Raw genomic sequence first — 21814 nt, 5'->3', positions numbered from 1 at the left:
ATAGGCTCTATACATACTGTTCTAGATCAGCTGTAGTAGTTATAGGCTCTATACATACTGTTCTATGTCAGCTGTAGTAGTTATAGGCTCTATACATACTGTTCTATGTCAGCTGTAGTAGTTATAGGCTCTATACATACTGTTCTATGTCAGCTGTAGTAGCTATAGGCTCTATGCATACTGTTCTATGTCAGCTGTAGTAGCTATAGGCTCTATGCATACTGTTCTATGTCAGCTGTAGTAGTTATAGGCTCTATGCATACTGTTCTATGTCAGCTGTAGTAGCTATAGGCTCTATGCATACTGTTCTATGTCAGCTGTAGTAGTTATAGGCTCTCTACATACTGTTCTATATCAGCTGTAGTAGTTATAGGCTCTCTACATACTGTTCTATATCAGCTGTAGTAGTTATAGGCTCTATACATACTGTTCTATGTCAGCTGTAGTAGTTATAGGCTCTATACATACTGTTCTATGTCAGCTGTAGTAGTTATAGGCTCTCTACATACTGTTCTATATCAGCTGTAGTAGTTATAGGCTCTATACATACTGTTCTATGTCAGCTGTAGTAGTTATAGGCTCTATACATACTGTTCTATGTCAGCTGTAGTAGTTATAGGCTCTATACATACTGTTCTATGTCAGCTGTAGTAGCTATAGGCTCTATGCATACTGTTCTATGTCAGCTGTAGTAGTTATAGGCTCTATACATACTGTTCTATATCAGCTGTAGTAGTTATAGGCTCTATACATACTGTTCTATGTCAGCTGTAGTAGTTATAGGCTCTATACATACTGTTCTATGTCAGCTGTAGTAGTTATAGGCTCCTTGCATACTGTTCTATGTCAGCTGTAGTAGTTATAGGCTCTATACATACTGTTCTATATCAGCTGTAGTAGTTATAGGCTCTATACATACTGTTCTATGTCAGCTGTAGTAGTTATAGGCTCTCTACATACTGTTCTATATCAGCTGTAGTAGTTATAGGCTCTATACATACTGTTCTATGTCAGCTGTAGTAGTTATAGGCTCTATACATACTGTTCTATGTCAGCTGTAGTAGCTATAGGCTCCTTGCATACTGTTCTATGTCAGCTGTAGTAGTTATAGGCTCTATACATACTGTTCTATATCAGCTGTAGTAGTTATAGGCTCTATACATACTGTTCTATGTCAGCTGTAGTAGTTATAGGCTCTCTACATACTGTTCTATATCAGCTGTAGTAGTTATAGGCTCTATACATACTGTTCTATGTCAGCTGTAGTAGTTATAGGCTCTATACATACTGTTCTATATCAGCTGTAGTAGTTATAGGCTCTATACATACTGTTCTATGTCAGCTGTAGTAGTTATAGGCTCTCTACATACTGTTCTATATCAGCTGTAGTAGTTATAGGCTCTATACATACTGTTCTATATCAGCTGTAGTAGTTATAGGCTCTATACATACTGTTCTATGTCAGCTGTAGTAGTTATAGGCTCTATACATACTGTTCTATGTCAGCTGTAGTAGTTATAGGCTCCTTGCATACTGTTCTATGTCAGCTGTAGTAGTTATAGGCTCTATACATACTGTTCTATATCAGCTGTAGTAGTTATAGGCTCTATACATACTGTTCTATGTCAGCTGTAGTAGTTATAGGCTCTCTACATACTGTTCTATATCAGCTGTAGTAGTTATAGGCTCTATACATACTGTTCTATGTCAGCTGTAGTAGTTATAGGCTCCTTGCATACTGTTCTATGTCAGTTGTAGTAGTTATAGGCTCTATACATACTGTTCTATGTCAGCTGTAGTAGTTATAGGCTCTATACATACTGTTCTATGTCAGCTGTAGTAGTTATAGGCTCCTTGCATACTGTTCTATGTCAGCTGTAGTAGCTATAGGCTCCTTGCATACTGTTCTATGTCAGCTGTAGTAGTTATAGGCTCTATACATACTGTTCTATGTCAGCTGTAGTAGTTATAGGCTCTATACATACTGTTCTATATCAGCTGTAGTAGTTATAGGCTCTATACATACTGTTCTATGTCAGCTGTAGTAGCTATAGGCTCTATACATACTGTTCTATATCAGCTGTAGTAGTTATAGGCTCTATGCATACTGTTCTATGTCAGCTGTAGTAGTTATAGGCTCTATACATACTGTTCTATGTCAGCTGTAGTAGCTATAGGCTCTATACATACTGTTCTATGTCAGCTGTAGTAGTTATAGGCTCCTTGCATACTGTTCTATGTCAGCTGTAGTAGCTATAGGCTCTATACATACTGTTCTATGTCAGCTGTAGTAGTTATAGGCTCTATACATACTGTTCTATATCAGCTGTAGTAGTTATAGGCTCCTTGCATACTGTTCTATGTCAGCTGTAGTAGCTATAGGCTCTATACATACTGTTCTATGTCAGCTGTAGTAGTTATAGGCTCTATACATACTGTTCTATGTCAGCTGTAGTAGTTATAGGCTCTATACATACTGTTCTATGTCAGCTGTAGTAGTTATAGGCTCCTTGCATACTGTTCTATGTCAGCTGTAGTAGCTATAGGCTCTATACATACTGTTCTATGTCAGCTGTAGTAGTTATAGGCTCTATACATACTGTTCTATGTCAGCTGTAGTAGCTATAGGCTCTATACATACTGTTCTAGATCACCTTAATTAATGTCTAATAGAGGAGCTGCATAGGGTGTCTTTGTATTTGGTTGTGTCTGAATACCCTTACATATACTTGTAGGTGTTTTGGGTAGACAGTGTTTTATATCAAATGAAATTTTAAAAAATGTAGTGTGCTTTAAATGACAGGATCTCATAGTTATTTAGTCTTTTCATCTAGTAGAATTCGCTGCACACTATTGATGGAAGCGTCTCATATTTCGAGATATTTCAACGGCTGATAATCAGAAAATGATCGAATGGCGTCAATCAATGCAGTTGCACAATAGATGACACGTTCTCAGTAGGATGAGCCTGGTGTGCTGTTATTTGTTGCTTACTGCGTTCGTTTTGACTTAACAGTACTTCCTAAATAGTACACAGTATGCAGTTTAAATTAGCAGTAGGAAAAGACACATTTTTGAACATTTTTTCTTTTTCTTTTAGCTCCTGAAACAAATTTAAAGTTTAACTTTAAAGTTTATTGGTCGTGTTCACAGTTTAGCAGGTGTTATAGTGGGTGAAGCAAAATGCTTATGTTACTAGCTCCTAACAATGCAGTAAAGTTTGAAACAATATATAAGGGAGAAAAAAAATTATATATATATAAAGATGTCAAGAAATCAAGAGCGGTGTGACGACTCCGATTTAAGAACCCAAATAGCACTGTAGCAGTAATCAAATGGAATGTAAATAGTTACTCTACTGACTTTGTTCCTACGGGGACATTTTGTTGCAGTGTCATGTACACGTTGTAAACTGGCGTTTTAAATACAAAATAAATTGACAATACAACTTTCATAACAGTTACATAGCAATAAAACGAGACGAGCCTGCTGGTCTTACTGGGTGGATAGGATCATTATCCTGCTGGCCTTACTGGGTGGATAGGAACATTATCCTGCTGGCCTTACAGGGTGGATAGGAACATTATCCTGCTGGCCTTACTGGGTGGATAGGAACATTATCCTGCTGGCCTTACTGGGTCGATAGGAACATTATCCTGCTGGCCTTACTGGGTCGATAGGAACATTATCCTGCTGGCCTTACTGGGTGGATAGGAACATTATCCCAAGCTATTTAGGAGAGATATCGCACCTGGCACAAATTATTGTCTAGTTGTGTTTTTCCTGCTGAGGGGTGCCCTATACCTGTGCCCAGAGGGGAGTAGTTCAAAGTCCGGGTACAAGGGGTGGCTTGGGTCTAAAATGATTTTGTGAGCCTTGCGGAGGGCCCTGACCTTAAAAATCTCATCCAGGTCTGTCTGTTTGACTCCCAAGTACCTTGGGGAGGGCCCTGACCTTAAATATTTCATCCAGGCCTGTCTGTTTGTTTGACTCCCAGTACCTTGGGGAGGGCCCTGACCTTAAAGATTTCATCCAGGCCTGTCTGTTTGACTCCCAGTACCTTGGGGAGGGTCCTGACCTTAAATATCTCATCCAGGTCTGTCTGTTTGACTCCAAGTACCTTGCTTGCTGTGGTGGAGTGGGGACAAAACACATTCCTGTGGGTGGTGGAGTGGGGACAAAAAACGCATCCCTGTGGGGGGTGGAGTGGGGACAAAACAAATTCCTGTGGAGTGGGGACAAAACACATTCCTGTGGGTGGTGGAGTGGGGACGAAACGCATCCCTGTGGGTCGTGGAGTGGGGACTAACCACATCCCGGAGGACAGCCTGTGGTGGTGGTGGAGTGGGGACAAAACACATTCCTGTGGGTGGTGGAGTGGAGACAAACCACATCCCGGAGGACAGCCTGTGGTGGTGGTGGAGTGGGGACAAAACACATTCCTGTGGGTGGTGGAGTGGAGACAAAACGCATCCCTGTGGGGGGTGGAGTGGGGACAAAACACATTCCCGTGGAGTGGGGACAAAACGCATCCCTGTGGGTGGTGGAGTGGGGACAAAACACATTCCTGTGGAGTGGGGACAAAACGCATCCCTGTGGATGGTGGAGTGGGGACAAAACACATCCCTGAGAGTGGTGGAGTGGGGACAAAACACATCCCTGAGAGTGGTGGAGTGGGGACAAAACACATCCCTGAGAGTGGTGGAGTGGGGACAAAACACATCCCTGAGAGTGGTGGAGTGGGGACAAAACACATCCCTGAGAGTGGTGGTGGGGACAAAACACATCCCGGAGGGGAGCCTGTGTTGGTGGTGGAGTGGGGACAAAACACATTCCTGTGAGTGGTGGAGTGGGGACAAAACGCATCCCTGTGAGTGGTGGAGTGGGGACAAAACACATCCCTGAGAGTGGTGGAGTGGGGACAAAACACATCCCTGAGAGTGGTGGAGTGGGGACAAAACGCATCCCTGTGGGTGGTGGAGTGGGGACAAAACGCATCCCTGTGGGTGGTGGAGTGGGGACAAAACGCATCCCTGTGGGGGGTGGAGTGAGGACAAAACACATCCCTGAGAGTGGTGGAGTGGGGACAAAACACATCCCTGAGAGTGGTGGAGTGGGGACAAAACACATCCCTGTGGGTGGTGGAGTGGGGACAAAACACATCCCTGAGAGTGGTGGAGTGGGGACAAAACACATCCCTGAGGGGAGCCTGTGTTGGTGGTGGAGTGGGGACAAAACACATCCCTGTGTTGGTGGTGAAGTGGGGACAAAACACATCCCTGAGAGTGGTGGAGTGGGGACAAAACACATCCCTGAGAGTGGTGGAGTGGGGACAAAACACATCCCTGAGAGTGGTGGAGTGGGGACAAAACACATCCCTGAGAGTGGTGGAGTGGGGACAAAACACATCCCTGAGAGTGGTGGAGTGGGGACAAAACACATCCCTGAGAGTGGTGGAGTGGGGACAAAACACATCCCTGTGAGTGGTGGAGTGGGGACAAAACACATCCCTGAGGGGAGCCTGTGTTGGTGGTGGAGTGGGGACAAAACACATCCCTGTGAGTGGTGGAGTGGAGACAAAACACATCCCTGAGGAGAGCCTGTGTTGGTGGTGGAGTGGGGACAAAACACATCCCTGAGGGGAGCCTGTGTTGGTGGTGGAGTGGAGACAAAACACATCCCTGTGGGTGGTGGAGTGGGGACAGAACACATCCCTGTGGGTGGTGGAGTGGGGACAGAACACATCCCTGTGGGTGGTGGAGTGGGGACAGAACACATCCCTGAGGAGAGCCTGTGTTGGTAGTGGAGTGGAGACAAAACACATCCCTGAGGAGAGCCTGTGTTGGTGGTGGAGTGGGGACAAAACACATCCCTGTGGTGGAGTGGGGACAAAACACATCCCTGAGGGGAGCCTAAGGTCAGCACTGGTTTTTCCCCTGCCTTTGTGGGGGGCACTAGCCATAGATTTAATCCCTTGCCAGGCCACCCTTGAGTTTCCTGAGGAGAGGCTCCTCTCCACCCTTTGCTTCTATGCCTCCTTGTCCACCAGTATCTGTCTTTTGATCTCTTAAAGCCTGTCCATCCCCCTCAGCATAAACTGATCTCACGTTGTACATCTCTTACATCCTGTCCATCCCCCTCAGCATAAACTGATCTCACATTGTACATCTCTTAAAGCCTGTCTATGACCTCCAGCATAAATTGCCTTCTTCCTATTAAGTATTGATTTAGATGTTTTGAGACCCAAGGCTTATTGTTAGGGGAGATTTTACAGGTTTTAGTGGCACAACTGACTCAACACAGAAGTTTACATTAGTCTGAAACATCATCTGTGAGTTCATCCAGATCAGAGCTGCTGTCCTCAAATACCTCCCACATAGTACAGTCAAAACACCCCTGGAGATGAGTGATACTGTTGTCGTGCCTGATCTAGACCGTTTAACTGTAGGTTTCTCCCTCTTCAGAAGCCGACAGTAGTTTGGCCTGAGGTAGTTGTAACTGTGGGTTTCTCCCTCTCCAGCAGCCGACAGTAGGTTGGCCTGAGGTAGTTGTAACTGTAGGTTTCTCCCTCTCCAGCAGCCGACAGTAGGTTGGCCTGAGGTAGTTGTAACTGTAGGTTTCTCCCTCTCTAGCAGCCGACAGACAGTAGGTTGGCCTGAGGTAGTTGTAACTGTAGGTTTCTCCCTCTCTAACAGCCGACAGTAGGTTGGCCTGAGGTAGTTGTAACTGTAGGTTTCTCCCTCTCTAGCAGCCGACAGTAGGTTGGCCTGAGGTAGTTGTAACTGTAGGTTTCTCCCTCTCCAGCAGCCGACAGACAGTAGGTTGGCCTGAGGTAGTTGTAACTGTAGGTTTCTCCCTCTCTAGCAGCCGACAGTAGGTTGGCCTGAGGTAGTTGTAACTGTAGGTTTCTCCCTCTCTAGCAGCCGACAGTAGGTTGGCCTGAGGTAGTTGTAACTGTGGGTTTCTCCCTCTCTAGCAGCCGACAGTAGGTTGGCCTGAGGTAGTTGTAACTGTAGGTTTCTCCCTCTCCAGCAGCCGACAGAAGGTTGGCCTGAGGTAGTTGTAACTGTAGGTTTCTCCCTCTCTAGCAGCCGACAGACAGTAGGTTGGCCTGAGGTAGTTGTAACTGTAGGTTTCTCCCTCTCTAGCAGCCGACAGTAGGTTGGCCTGAGGTAGTTGTAACTGTAGGTTTCTCCCTCTCCAGCAGCCGACAGTAGGTTGGCCTGAGGTAGTTGTAACTGTAGGTTTCTCCCTCTCCAGCAGCCGACAGTAGGTTGGCCTGAGGTAGTTGTAACTGTAGGTTTCTCCCTCTCCAGCAGCCGACAGTAGGTTGGCCTGAGGTAGTTGTAACTGTAGGTTTCTCCCTCTCTATCAGCCGACAGTAGGTTGGCCTGAGGTAGTTGTAACTGTAGGTTTCTCCCTCTCTAGCAGCCGACAGTAGGTTGGCCTGAGGTAGTTGTAACTGTAGGTTTCTCCCTCTCTAGCAGCCGACAGTAGGTTGGCCTGAGGTAGTTGTAACTGTAGGTTTCTCCCTCTCCAGCAGCCGACAGTAGGTTGGCCTGAGGTAGTTGTAACTGTAGGTTTCTCCCTCTCTAGCAGCCGACAGACAGTAGGTTGGCCTGAGGTAGTTGTAACTGTAGGTTTCTCCCTCTCCAGCAGCCGACAGTAGGTTGGCCTGAGGTAGTTGTAACTGTAGGTTTCTCCCTCTCTAGCAGCCGACAGTAGGTTGGCCTGAGGTAGTTGTAACTGTAGGTTTCTCCCTCTCCAGCAGCCGACAGACAGTAGGTTGGCCTGAGGTAGTTGTAACTGTAGGTTTCTCCCTCTCTAGCAGCCGACAGTAGGTTGGCCTGAGGTAGTTGTAACTGTAGGTTTCTCCCTCTCTAGCAGCCGACAGTAGGTTGGCCTGAGGTAGTTGTAACTGTAGGTTTCTCCCTCTCTAGCAGCCGACAGTAGGTTGGCCTGAGGTAGTTGTAACTGTAGGTTTCTCCCTCTCTAGCAGCCGACAGTAGGTTGGCCTGAGGTAGTTGTAACTGTAGGTTTCTCCCTCTCTAGCAGCCGACAGTAGGTTGGCCTGAGGTAGTTGTAACTGTAGGTTTCTCCCTCTCTAGCAGCCGACAGTAGGTTTGCCTGAGGTAGTTGTAACTGTAGGTTTCTCCCTCTCTAGCAGCCGACAGTAGGTTGGCCTGAGGTAGTTGTAACTGTAGGTTTCTCCCTCTCTAGCAGCCGACAGTAGGTTGGCCTGAGGTAGTTGTAACTGTAGGTTTCTCCCTCTATCAGCCGACAGTAGGTTGGCCTGAGGTAGTTGTAACTGTAGGTTTCTCCCTCTCCAGCAGCCGACAGACAGTAGGTTGGCCTGAGGTAGTTGTAACTGTAGGTTTCTCCCTCTCTAGCAGCCGACAGTAGGTTGGCCTGAGGTAGTTGTAACTGTAGGTTTCTCCCTCTCTAGCAGCCGACAGTAGGTTGGCCTGAGGTAGTTGTAACTGTAGGTTTCTCCCTCTCTAGCAGCCGACAGTAGGTTGGCCTGAGGTAGTTGTAACTGTAGGTTTCTCCCTCTCTAGCAGCCGACAGTAGGTTGGCCTGAGGTAGTTGTAACTGTAGGTTTCTCCCTCTCTAGCAGCCGACAGTAGGTTGGCCTGAGGTAGTTGTAACTGTAGGTTTCTCCCTCTCCAGCAGCCGACAGTAGGTTGGCCTGAGGTAGTTGTAACTGTGGGTTTCTACAACATTGTGGTCTGATTTCCCCAGGGGAGTTCTGGTGGTGGCAGAGAACGCATTTGGTATTTTCCAAATAGCACAAATCAAGTGTCTCATTTTTCTTAGTGTGACATTTCACATTCTGGTGGTATGTGCGCAGGACTTTGTGCAAAGTACAGTTGTTAAAAAACAAAACTCCAAAAAATGTGGGTGCGTCAGGGGGAGTTTCCAGTCTCTGTGACAAATTATAAATCATCTGATGCCTTTTTGTTATATTATCTTTTGGTTGAATGTACACAACGGTACAGTGCCTTGCGAAAGTATTCGGCCCCCTTGAACTTTGCGACCTTTTGCCACATTTCAGGCTTCAAACATAAAGATATAAAACTGTATTTTTTTGTGAAGAATCAACAACAAGTGGGACACAATCATGAAGTGGAACGACATTTATTGGATATTTCAAACTTTTTTAACAAATCAAAAACTGAAAAATTGGGCGTGCAAAATTATTCAGCCCCCTTAAGTTAATACTTTGTAGCGCCACCTTTTGCTGCGATTACAGCTGTAAGTCGCTTGGGGTATGTCTCTATCAGTTTTGCACATCGAGAGACTGACATTTTTTCCCATTCCTCCTTGCAAAACAGCTCGAGCTCAGTGAGGTTGGATGGAGAGCATTTGTGAACAGCAGTTTTCAGTTCTTTCCACAGATTCTCGATTGGATTCAGGTCTGGACTTTGACTTGGCCATTCTAACACCTGGATATGTTTATTTTTGAACCATTCCATTGTAGATTTTGCTTTATGTTTTGGATCATTGTCTTGTTGGAAGACAAATCTCCATCCCAGTCTCAGGTCTTTTGCAGACTCCATCAGGTTTTCTTCCAGAATGGTCCTGTATTTGGCTCCATCCATCTTCCCATCAATTTTAACCATCTTCCCTGTCCCTGCTGAAGAAAAGCAGGCCCAAACCATGATGCTGCCACCACCATGTTTGACAGTGGGGATGGTGTGTTCAGTGTGATGAGCTGTGTTGCTTTTACGCCAAACATAACGTTTTGCATTGTTGCCAAAAAGTTCAATTTTGGTTTCAGCTGACCAGAGCACCTTCTTCCACATGTTTGGTGTGTCCCCCAGGTGGCTTGTGGCAAACTTTAAACGACACTTTTTATGGATATCTTTAAGAAATGGCTTTCTTCTTGACACTCTTCCATAAAGGCCAGATTTGTGCAATATACGACTGATTGTTGTCCTATGGACAGAGTCTCCCACCTCAGCTGTAGATCTCTGCAGTTCATCCAGAGTGATCATGGGCCTCTTGGCTGCATCTCTGATCAGTCTTCTCCTTGTATGAGCTGAAAGTTTATAGGGACGGCCAGGTCTTGGTAGATTTGCAGTGGTCTGATACTCCTTCCATTTCAATATTATCGCTTGCACAGTGTTCCTTGGGATGTTTAAAGCTTGGGAAATCTTTTTGTATCCAAATCCGGCTTTAAACTTCTTCACAACAGTATCTCGGACCTGCCTGATGTGTTCCTTGTTCTTCATGATGCTCTCTGCGCTTTTAACGGACCTCTGAGACTATCACAGTGCAGGTGCATTTATACGGAGACTTGATTACACACAGGTGGATAGCATTTATCATCATTAGTCATTTAGGTCAATTAGGTCAACATTGGATCATTCAGAGATCCTCACTGAACTTCTGGAGAGAGTTTGCTGCACTGAAAGTAAAGGGGCTGAATCATTTTGCACGCCCAATTTTTCAGTTTTTGATTTGTTAAAAAAGTTTGAAATATCCAATAAATGTCGTTCCACTTCATGATTGTGTCCCACTTGTTGTTGATTCTTCACAAAAAAAATACAGTTTTATATCTTTATGTTTGAAGCCTGAAATGTGGCAAAAGGTCGCAAAGTACAAGGGGGCCGAATACTTTCGCAAGGCACTGTAACAAAGAATTGGGGGAACTCACGGAGCAGATAGTAAGGTCACAGTGACACAGGAAGCAGTTCAATGTCGGGGGGTACAGAGTGTCTCTCTTACCAGGATCCATTTACACCACTGGTCCCTGACAAGCAGGCAGACCGGGATCTGACCGTCACAGGGTAACACGAAGTTTAAAGTGTTACCCTGTGACGGTCAGATCCCGGTCTGCTCTGGCCAGAGGGAAGCCGGCGTTTGTCAGCTAGGAATATGTACTGCAGTCAATATATTAGACTGAAGCCATGTTAGGAATCCAGCGTAATAAATAGTGTCATTAAAATACACTGTACACCAGTAGAGATATTACGATGAGCTACGTCGAGGATACAGTGTTTAAATACGCAGTGACCAGAGTTTCAATGTCTCTACAGCAGCAGTGTGTGAGGGTGGGTGGGTGTATGATGGGGGTGTGATAGCTTGTGTTTTGTGTAAGTCTACATCACGGCTAATGATGGCTGTTTAACAGTCTGATGGGGATATGCCATGCAGCAGCTACGGCCCTGAAAACAGCCAGCGCTGTCGTAGACAGGCTGCAGGAGGGAGGCTTGAAGCTGTGTTGTCATTTGTGGTAGTGGTGGTTGTAATGTAGTCTCTCTTAGCATGTAGACTATGACCCCCTGGACTGCTGTTGTCTTTAGCCGCCGTCTAGCCGTCCGTCTAGCCCTAGCCGTCCGTCTAGCCCTAGCCATCCGTCTAGCCCTAGCTGTCCGTCCCTAGCCGTCCGTCTAGCCCTAGCCGTCCGTCCCTGTCTCACGTGGTCTCGTATTGTTAATGTAGTCTCTCTGTGTCTTCAGCTGTGTCTGTAGTGCGAGTGTACAGTAGTCTGTCGTCTGTACAAGTCCATCAGTCTCTCTCAGTATGTTCAGTATTTATGCCACTCTAGACCTGTGACGCTCCTCTTTCAGATCCCTCTCAGGGGACATGGACGAACCGGACAGCCTACGCTCCGGTCTCAAGCGCTTCAATGAGGACGCCGTCTCCCTGGCCCCATCCACCACTGACTCCATCGTTGTAGAAGGTGAGTAGGTTAGAGAGGGAACTGCTGCCCTGTTGTAACTAACCTGATTCAGCTGATCAAAATCATGGTGAGCAGCTGATTAGTAGAATTAGGTGTGTTAGATTAGGGTTGGAGAGAGCCTGCAGGACGATAGCTCTAATAGGGGGGGAGCTCTAATAGGGGGGGGGTAGCTCTAATAGGGAAGGGGGGGGTTGGTTGTGTGTGGGGGAGAGACTGCTAGCCTAGGCTGTCTGGGAGTCCTGTAGCTCCTAGAGCTGATACAGTGGGAAGACAACCAGGCATCCACACAGACCGTGGTAGATCAGTATGGGTTTTACTGACCGGTGCGTGGCTCGAATTATTACTGTTAACATTGAATTGCACACATTGGTAAATCATATGATGCGACAATTACAAACATCACCTATTGATTACATTCAAAATACAGTTTGAGTTGCTTTGTGCTGCACACACACACACTAATCATTTGAGCTGTGTTGTTCTGTGCCCCTCCCCTTCACCAGATGCGTACTACTCTGCATTTCGAGCTGATCTGGAGTCTGATGCCCAGGACCTGGAGGTATTATATTATGATACACTCAAATATAAACGCGTCATGTAAAGCGTTGGTCCCTTGTGTGTGTGTGTATATATATATATATATATATATATATATATATATATATATATATATACACACACACAGCTGAAGTCTGAAGTTTACATACACATTTAAACTCAGTTTTTTGCAATTCCTGACATTTAATCCTAGTAAAAATTCCTTGTCTTATGTCATTTAGGATCACCACTTTATTTTAAGAATGTGAAATGTCAGCATAATAGTGGAGAGTGATGTATTTCTTTCATCACATTCCCAGTGGGTCAGAAGTTTACATACTAATTGAGTGTAACTTGGGTCAAACGTTTCAGGTAGTCTTCCACAAGCTTCCCACAATAAGTTGGGTGAATTTTGGCCCATTCCTCCTAACAGAGCTGGTGTAACTGAGTCAGGTTTGTAGGCCTCCTTGCTCACACACAGGTTTTCAGTTCTGCCCACAAATGTTCTATAGGTTTGAGGTCAGGGCTTTGTGATGGCCTGTCCAATGTTTTTTAAATTTTTTTAACCCCCTTTTTCTTCCCAATTTCGTGGTATCCAATTGTTAGTAATTACTATCTTGTCTCATTGCTACAACTCCCATACGGGCTTGGAAGAGACGAAGGTCGAAAGCCATGCGTCCTCCGAAACACAACCCAACCAACCACCCAGAAGCCAACAACAGTCCATCATTAATTTAATGTGTCGGAGGAAACACCGTGCACCTGGCGACCTTGGTTAGCGCGCACTGCGCCCGGCCCGCCACAGGAGTCGCTGGTGCGCGATGAGACAAGGATATCCCTACCGGCCAAACCCTCCCTAACCCGGACGACGCTAGGCCAATTGTGCGTCGCCCCACGGACCTCCCGGTCGCGGCCGGCTGCAACAGAGCCTGGGCGCGAACCCAGAGTCTCTGGTGGCACAGCTAGCACTGCGATGCAGTGCCCTAGACCTAGAATCCCTAGAATCTCAAATATAAAATATATTTTGATTTAACACTTTTTTGGTTACTACATGATTCCCTATGTGTTATTTCATAGTTTCGATGTCTTCCCTATTATTCTACAATGTAGAAAATAGTAAAAATAAAAACCCTTGAATGAGTAGGTGTGTCCAAACTTTTGACTGGTACTGTATGTTAATATTGTATATTTGTGTATAATGTTATTATTTATTGAATGGTCTAATATATTGTATATTATAGGTGGAGTCATGGAGTCTGGCTGTGGACCAGCACTACCTGAAGAAATACACCAAGGAGACGGTCAAGAGACAAGACGTTATCTACGGTACAGTTCACCGTCTTCTATGTTTTTAGACATTTCATGTTACATTTAGTCTTTTATATTTAGGCTTTCGTTGTGTTTATATAGTTACATTTCCGTGGTTAAGCTACAGTGGAGATATGGAGAAACTCATACCATTTTTCTGTTTGTCTGGACTTGCCATTGTTTTATTTTTCACCTAAAGTCAATTATGGTGGTCCAGTGGTTGAAAGGGAAATGCCTTTTTAAAGACAAACTAGATGTTGAACCGTCCGTCTCCCGACAGAGCTGATGCAGACAGAGATGCACCACGTACGGACCCTGAAGATCATGCTGCGTGTTTACATGAGGGAGCTGAAGGAGCACCTCCAGATGGACGAGCTGTTCCCGCGCCTAGAGAGCCTGCTGGAGCTGCACACAAGCTTCCTGTCCCGCCTAAAAGAGCGGCGCCGAGACTCCACACAGCCCGGCAGCGACAGGAACTACAACATACAGAGACTCGCTGACATCCTCACCACACAGGTACAGACAACGCACTCCACACACATTCGTACAGTCATACACAAGCACACACACACACACAGTGACTGAATTAGCTTGTGTTTTGGTTCACTTTGCAGGTTGAGTGCCACAAATCAGACGCTGTGTCCCAATTACGTCAACAGTGTTCCTCTCTGAATTCCTCTTCCCCTTTTATAAGACAAAAAGATAATGTACAGTGCCCCACGGAAAGTATTCAGACCCCTTGACTTTTCCTACATTTTGTTACGTTACAGCCTTATTCTAAAATGTATTAAATACATACAAATGTTCTTTAATCTGCACACAATACCCCATAATGAGAAAGCGAAAACAGGCTTTTAGAAATGTTTGGATAAGGTATTAAAAATAAATGAATAACTTATTTACATAAGTGTTCAGACCCTTTCCTATGAGACTCGAAATTGAGCTCCGGTGCATCCTGTTTCCATTGATCATCCTTGAGATGTTTCTACAACTTGATTGGAGTCAACCTGTGGTAAATTCAATTGATTGGACATGATTTGGAAAGGCACACACCTGTCTATATAAGGTCCTGCAGTTGACAGTGCATGTCAGAGCAAAAACCAAGCCATGAGGTCGAAGGAATTGTCCGTAGAGCTCCGAGACAGGATTCTGTCGAGGCATAGATCTGGGGAACGGTATCAAAACAATTCTGCAGCATTGAAGTGCCCCAAGAACAGTGGCCTCCATCATTCTTAAATGGAAGAAGTTTGGAACCACCAAGACTCTTCCTAGAGCTAGCTGCCCAGAAAACTGAGCAATCAGGGGAGAAGGGCCTTGGTCAGGGAGGTGACCAAGAACCCGATGGTCACTCTGACAGAGCCCTAAAGTTACACTGTGGAGATGGGAGAAACTTCCGTAAGGACAACCATCTCTGCAGCACTCTACCAATCAGGCCTTTATGGTAGAGTGGCCAGACAGAAGCCTCTCCTCAGTAAAAGGCAGATGACTGCCTGCTTGGAGTTTGCCAAAAGGCCCCTAAAGGACTATCAGACCATGAGAAACGAGACTCTCTGGTCTGATGAAACCAAGATTGAACTCTTTTTCCTGAATGCCAAGCGTCAAGTCTGGAGGAAACCTGGCACCATCCATACGGTGAAGCCTGGTAGTGGCAGCGTCATGCTGTGGGGACTGGGAGACTAGTCAGGATTGAGGGATAGATGAATGGAGCAAAGTACAGATCCTTGATGAAAACCTGCAGTAGAGGTCGACAGATTATGATTTTTCAACGCCGATACCGATACCGATTTATTGGAGGGCCAAAAAACCCGATACCGATTAATCGGACATTTTTTTTAAAACATTTTTTTTTTTTTGTAATAATGACAATTACAACAATACTGAATGAACACTTATTTTAACTTAATATAATACATCAATAAAAATCCATTTAGCCTCAAATAAATAATGAAACATGTTCAATTTGGTTTAAATAATGCAAAAACAAAGTGTTGGAGAAGTAAAAGTGCAATATGTGCCATGTAAGAAAGCTAACGTTTAAGTTTCTTGCTCAGAACATGAGAACATATGAAAGCTGGTGGTTCCTTTTAACATGAGACTTCAATATTCCCAGGTAAGAAGTTTTAGGTTGTAGTTATTATAGGAATTATAGGACTATTTCTCTCTATACCATTTGTATTTCATATACCCTTGACTATTGGATGTCCTTATAGGCACAATAGTATTGCCAGTGTAACAGTATAGCTTCCGTCCCCCTCTTTGCCCCTACCTGGGCTCGAACCAGGAACACATCGACAACAGCCACACTCGAAGCATCGTTACCCATCGCTCCACAAAAGCCGCGGCCCTATGCAGAGCAAGGGGAATAACTACTCCAAATCTAAAAGCGAGTGACGTTTGAAACAGTATTAGCGCACACCCAGCTAACTAGCTAGCCATTTCACATTGGTTACACCAGCCATTAGGCTGATAGGCTTGAAGTCATAAACAGCGCTGTGCTTGCGAAGAGCTGCTGGCAAAAAGTACGAAAGTGCTGTTTGAATGAATGATTACGGGCCTGCTGCAGACTGCTCTATCAAATCAGACTTAATTATAACATAATAACACACAGAAATACGAGCCTTTTGGTTATTAATATGATCGAATCTCTAAACTATCATTTCGAAAAAAAAACGTTTATTTCAGTGAAACACGGAACCGTCTGTATTTTATCTAAATATTCTTGTATTAGTCTAAATATTCTTGTTACATTGCACAACCTTCAATGTATGTCATAATTACGTAAAATTCTGGCAAATTAGTTCGCAATTAGATAGGCAGCCCAAACTGTTGCATATACCCTGACTCTGCGTGCAATGAATGCAAGAGAAATGACACAATTTCACCTGGTTAATATTGCCTGCTAAACTGGATTAGTAGTTATAACTAGTGATTATGATTGATTGTTTTTTATAAGATAAGTTTAATGCTAGCTAGCAATTTACCTTGGCTTCTACTGCATTCGTGTAACAGGCATGCTACTCGTGGAGTGCAATGGTTAGAGCGTTGGACTAGTTAACTGTCTGGTTGCAAGATTGGAACCCCTGAGCTGACAAGGTGAAAATCTGTCGTTCTGCCCCTGAACAAGGCAGTTAACCCACTGTTCCTAGGCAGCCAGTTAAAATAAGAATGTGTTCTTAACTGACTTGCCTAGTTAAATAAAAGGTATACAAAAAAATGTAATCGGAAATCGACGCCCAAAAAATACCGATTTCCGATTGTTATGAAAACTTTAAATTGGCTCTAATTAATCGTCCATTCCGATTTAATTGGTCGACCTCTACTCCAGAGCGCTCAGGACCTCAGACTGGGGTGAAGGTTCACCTTCCAACAGGACAACAATCCTAAGCACACAGCCAAGACAACGCAGGAGTGGCTTCAGGACAAGTCTGTGAATGTCCTTGAGTGGTCCAGCCAGAGCCCGGACTTGAACCCGATCGAACATCTCTAGAAAGACCTGAAAATAGCTGTGCAGCAACACTCCTCATCCAACCTGACAGAGCTTGAGAGGATCTGCAGAGAAGAATGGGAGAAACTCCCCAAATACAGTTGTGCCAAGCTTGTAGCGTCATACCCAAGAAGACTCAAGGCTGTAATCGCCGTCCAAGGTGCTTCAACAAAGTCCTGAGTAAAAGGTCTGAATACTTATGGGGTAGCCTAGTGGTTAGAGTGGAGGGGCGGCAGGTAGCCTAGTGGTTAGAGTGGAGGGGCGGCAGGTAGCCTAGTGGTTAGAGTGGAGGGGCGGCAGGTAGCCTAGTGGTTAGAGTGGAGGGGCGGCAGGTAGCCTAGTTGTTGGGGTGGAGGGGCGGCAGGTAGCCTAGTGGTTGGCGTGGAGGGGCGGCAGGTAACCTAGTGGTTGGGGTGGAGGGGCGGCAGGTAGCCTAGTGGTTGGCGTGGAGGGGCGGCAGGTAGCCTAGTGGTTGGGGTGGAGGGGCGGCAGGTAGCCTAGTGGTTGGGGTGGAGGGGCGGCAGGTAGCCTAGTGGTTGGGGCGGAGGGGCGGCAGGTAGCCTAGTGGTTGGGGCGGAGGGGCGGCAGGTAGCCTAGTGGTTGGGGCGGAGGGGCGGCAGGTAGCCTAGTGGTTGGGGCGGCAGGTAGCCTAGTGGTTGGGGCGGAGGGGCGGCAGGTAGCCTAGTGGTTGGGGCGGAGGGCCGGCAGGTAGCCTAGTGGTTGGGGCGGAGGGGCGGCAGGTAGCCTAGTGGTTGGGGCGGAGGGGCGGCAGGTAGCCTAGTGGTTGGGGCGGAGGGGCGGCAGGTAGCCTAGTGGTTGGGGCGGAGGGGCGGCAGGTAGCCTAGTGGTTGGGGCGGAGGGGCGGCAGGTAGCCTAGTGGTTGGGGCGGAGGGGCGGCAGGTAGCCTAGTGGTTGGGGCGGAGGGGCGGCAGGTAGCCTAGTGGTTGGGGCGGAGGGGCGGCAGGTAGCCTAGTGGTTGGGGCGGAGGGGCGGCAGGGTAGCCTAGTGTTTGGCGTGTAGGGGCGTCAGGGTAGCCTAGTGGTTGGAGTGTAGGGGCGTCAGGGTAGCCTAGTGGTTGGAGTGGAGGGGCGGCAGGTAGCCTAGTGGTTAGAGTGGAGGGGCTGCAGGTAGCCTAGTGGTTAGAGTGGAGGGGCTGCAGGTAGCCTAGTGGTTAGAGCATTGGCCAGGTAGCCTAGTGGTTAGAGCAATGGGCAGGTAGCCTAGTGGTTAGAGCGATGGTATGGTAGCCTAGTGGTTAGAGCGTTGGGCAGGTAGCCTAGTGGTTAGAGCGTTGGCCAGGTAGCCTAGTGGTTAGAGCGATGGGCAGGTAGCCTAGTGGTTAGAGCGTTGGCCAGGTAGCCTAGTGGTTAGAGCGTTGGCCAGGTAGCCTAGTGGTTAGAGCGTTGGCCAGGTAGCCTAGTGGTTAGAGCGTTGGCCAGGTAGCCTAGTGGTTAGAGCGTTGGCCAGGTAGCCTAGTGGTTAGAGCGTTGGCCAGGTAGCCTAGTGGTTAGAGCGTTGGCCAGGTAGCCTAGTGGTTAGAGCGTTGGGCAGGTAGCCTAGTGGTTAGAGCGTTGGGCAGGTAGCCTAGTGGTTAGAGCGTTGGGCAGGTAGCCTAGTGGTTAGAGCGTTGGCCAGGTAGCCTAGTGGTTAGAGCGATGGGCAGGTAGCCTAGTGGTTAGAGCGATGGGCAGGTTGCCTAGTGGTTAGAGCGTTGGGCAGGTAGCCTAGTGGTTAGAGCGATGGGCAGGTAGCCTAGTGGTTAGAGCGTTGGGCAGGTAGCCGGAAGGTTGCTAGATCGAACCCCAGAGCTGACAAGGTAAAAATCTGTCTTCTGCCCCTGAACAAGGCATTTAACCCGATGTTCCTCGGCCGTCATTGAAGATAAGAATTTGTTCTTAACTTACTTTTTTTAAAAAGTTTTATTTTTAATTTTTTATAAATGTGCAATTTCTGAAAAAAACGATTTGCTTTTTCAATTTGGGGTATTGTGTGTAGATTGATGCGGGCGGGAAACTATTTAATACATTTTAGAATAAGGCTGTAACGTAACAAAATGTGGAACAAGTCAAGGGGTCTGAATACTTTCCAAATGCACTGTATATATTCAAAAGGATAATGCATACTATATATTCAAACCATATTTTGCTTTGGTTGAACCTGTCAAAGAGAGATCAGAGCAGACTATCGACAGTAACGGTGCTGAGAGTTGTATCAGCTGAATAAGGTCTCCTCAGATCTCATCGCTGTCTCCTCTCCAGTTTTCAGGTGAGAAAGGGGATCGGATGAAGGAGAACTATGGTGATTTCTGCAGCCACCACACCGAGGCTGTCAGCTACTACAAGGAGCAACTACACAACAACAAGAAGTTCCAGAACCTCATACGGGTTGGTTGTTACTGATTCCATTACTGGAGTTGAGAAATTGACAAAAATGGTCGACCCATCTGCTAACTTAAAGGGACTATCTGCAGTTAAAACGATACAAAGCAGTCACCCCCGCCTCCTTTTTTGGGGTCAAAAGCTGAGGGGTGAGCCTGGAGAAATGTAACCACTCTTGAATTCATAGACAATAGCTATTGATGCAAGGACTGACCCATCCATGAAATCAACATTTTATATTTTTATGCATTATTTGAGGTTCTACAGTGTTTGTTTACATTTACAATGTAGTAAAACAAGCTTATAGTTTGGTTTCCGATGGGGTACAACAGTTGTTCTTAAGCTCATGAGGCAAGTTATATTCTTCAAAATCAATGAGTATATCATTAAGTCCACGAATGTATGCAACAACTGCGAATTGCCTCTCTTTTTAAAGAGGAAGTGAAACATTCATGACAGTGGGTTATTTATGAAGGTGAGGTTTTTTCACATCCAGATATTGTGGTCTCCTGTGTGTAACCAGAAACATTTGGTGATTGCACTAAATGGTCTTTTTTTTTCTTCTTCCAGAAAGTCAATAATTTGTCCGTTGTGAGAAGATTAGGAGTGACTGAGTGTATCCTCCTGGTGACACAACGCATCACCAAGTACCCTGTGCTGGTAGAACGTATTGTGCAGAATACAGAAGGTACAGACGGCAGTAGACAGAGCATTTATGTACTTGGTCCTCTCCTGTCTGATAACGCTTGAGATTTAGGCCCAACTTTCTGTTAGACTAATGGAATAGAAGGAACAGCATGATATCTCCCTTACCTAATCAATCAAATGTATTTTTATAAAGCCCTTTCTTACATCAGCAGTCGTCACAAAGTGCCTTACGGATACCCAGCCTAAAACCCTAAAGAGCTAAGAGGAATAAAAGTTATCCGTAACATTCTGTTGGTCTGAAGTCAGTCTGGGTCTTTCCTCCCTCCAGTGGGTACGGAGGAACACGAGGAGTTGACCAGGTCTCTTAGTCTGATTAAAGACTGCATCGTCCAGGTGGATGCCATGGTTAACCTGCATGAGAAGGCCTCGCGACTCCGAGACATCGCCCACAAGATGGAGCCCAAGTCCCTCGGCAAGATCAAAGATGGCCGTGTGTTCCACAGAGAGGACCTGTCCCAGGGTCGACGCAGGCTGCTGCACGAGGGGACGGCCAACCACAAGGCCGCCTCCGGCAGACTCAAAGGTGACAGGATGACCCTCGGGTCAGGGTTCAATTTCATTTAAACTCCAGTCAATTCAGGAAGTGCGCAGAAATTCCAATTATCTTCAAATGCTTTTCATTTGGGAAAAATTTGGAATTTTGTTTTTCTCTCTGAATTGACTGTAATTTAAATTAAATTGACCCCAACCCTGCCTCCGATAATCTGAAATGATCTTCTGTTTTCTCTTCTGTCTGTGTTGATCTCACACAGGTCTAAAAATGTAACTCCTGTTCCATTTCAGATATTGTGGCTGTGCTGCTGTCCGACGTGCTTTTGTTACTCCAGGACAAGGACCAGAGATATGTTTTCTCCACAGTGGTGAGTCGGGAATTATAATGTCAGTTCATTCCGACTAAGCTTTGTTTTCCACTCTGGAACGACTGAACAAATCTGTTGTACAACTCTCAACAGAAAGTCAGACACAGCTGCTTCTGTTTATCTGTCTAGACCAGGGCTCTCCAACCTTGTTCCTGGAGAACTACTCATCCTGGTGTAAACCTGCAGGAGGGTGGGTAACCAGGAACAGGGTTGGAGAGCCCTGGTGTAAACCTACAGGAGGGTAGCTCTCCAGGAACAGGGTTAGAGAGCCCTGGTGTAAACCTACAGGAGGGTAGCTCTCCAGGAACAGGGTTGGAGAGACCTGGTGTAAACCTGCAGGAGGGTAGCTCTTCAGGAACAGGGTTAGAGAGCCCTGGTGTAAACCTACAGGAGGGTAGCTCTCCAGGTACAGGGTTAGAGAGACCTGGTGTAAACCTACAGGAGGGTAGCTCTCCAGGTACAGGGTTGGAGAGCCCTCGTCTAGAACTATGAAAAGTTCCTCCGTTTTGCTTTCTGCTGTTATTCTCTTTCAATGTGACGTGTAGCTGCCTTGACTCCCCCCCCCCCCCCACTCCCTAGGACAACAAGCCCTCAGTGATCTCCCTCCAGAAGTTGATAGTGAGGGAGGTGGCCCACGAGGAGAGGGCCATGTTCCTGATCTGCGCCTCCTCCAATGAGCCGGAGATGTACGAGATCCACACCGCCTCCAAGGAGGAGCGTAACTCCTGGATGACACACATCCGGCAGGCCGTGGAGAGGTACGCACACACACACACACACACACACACCAGAGCATGTTAGTAGAGTTGAGTGGTTGGAAAGGCTCCTCTCCGCGCTCACAGGAAGAAGG

General features: G+C 46.2%; 1 protein-coding gene across 1 annotated transcript in view; it reads left to right on the top strand.

Moving 5' to 3' along the window:
• Positions 1-21765, top strand: part of LOC139409793 (rho/rac guanine nucleotide exchange factor (GEF) 18b) — a 70621-nt gene extending 48856 nt beyond the window's left edge. The window contains exons 12-20 of the mRNA XM_071155170.1: positions 11577-11689; positions 12193-12248; positions 13468-13552; positions 13815-14050; positions 19277-19402; positions 19967-20084; positions 20373-20627; positions 20888-20964; positions 21544-21765. Of these exons, the coding sequence (XP_071011271.1) occupies positions 11577-11689; positions 12193-12248; positions 13468-13552; positions 13815-14050; positions 19277-19402; positions 19967-20084; positions 20373-20627; positions 20888-20964; positions 21544-21765 (1288 nt within the window). The remainder of the gene's footprint in view (positions 1-11576; positions 11690-12192; positions 12249-13467; positions 13553-13814; positions 14051-19276; positions 19403-19966; positions 20085-20372; positions 20628-20887; positions 20965-21543) is intronic.
• Positions 21766-21814: the final 49 nt, after the last annotated feature.

The sequence above is a fragment of the Oncorhynchus clarkii genome, chromosome 5 (assembly GCF_045791955.1).
Source record: "Oncorhynchus clarkii lewisi isolate Uvic-CL-2024 chromosome 5, UVic_Ocla_1.0, whole genome shotgun sequence".
In the NCBI taxonomy this organism is placed as follows: Eukaryota; Metazoa; Chordata; class Actinopteri; order Salmoniformes; family Salmonidae; genus Oncorhynchus; species Oncorhynchus clarkii.
The sequence above is the reverse complement of the archived record's forward strand: the minus strand, read 5'-3'. Positions and strand labels throughout refer to the sequence as shown.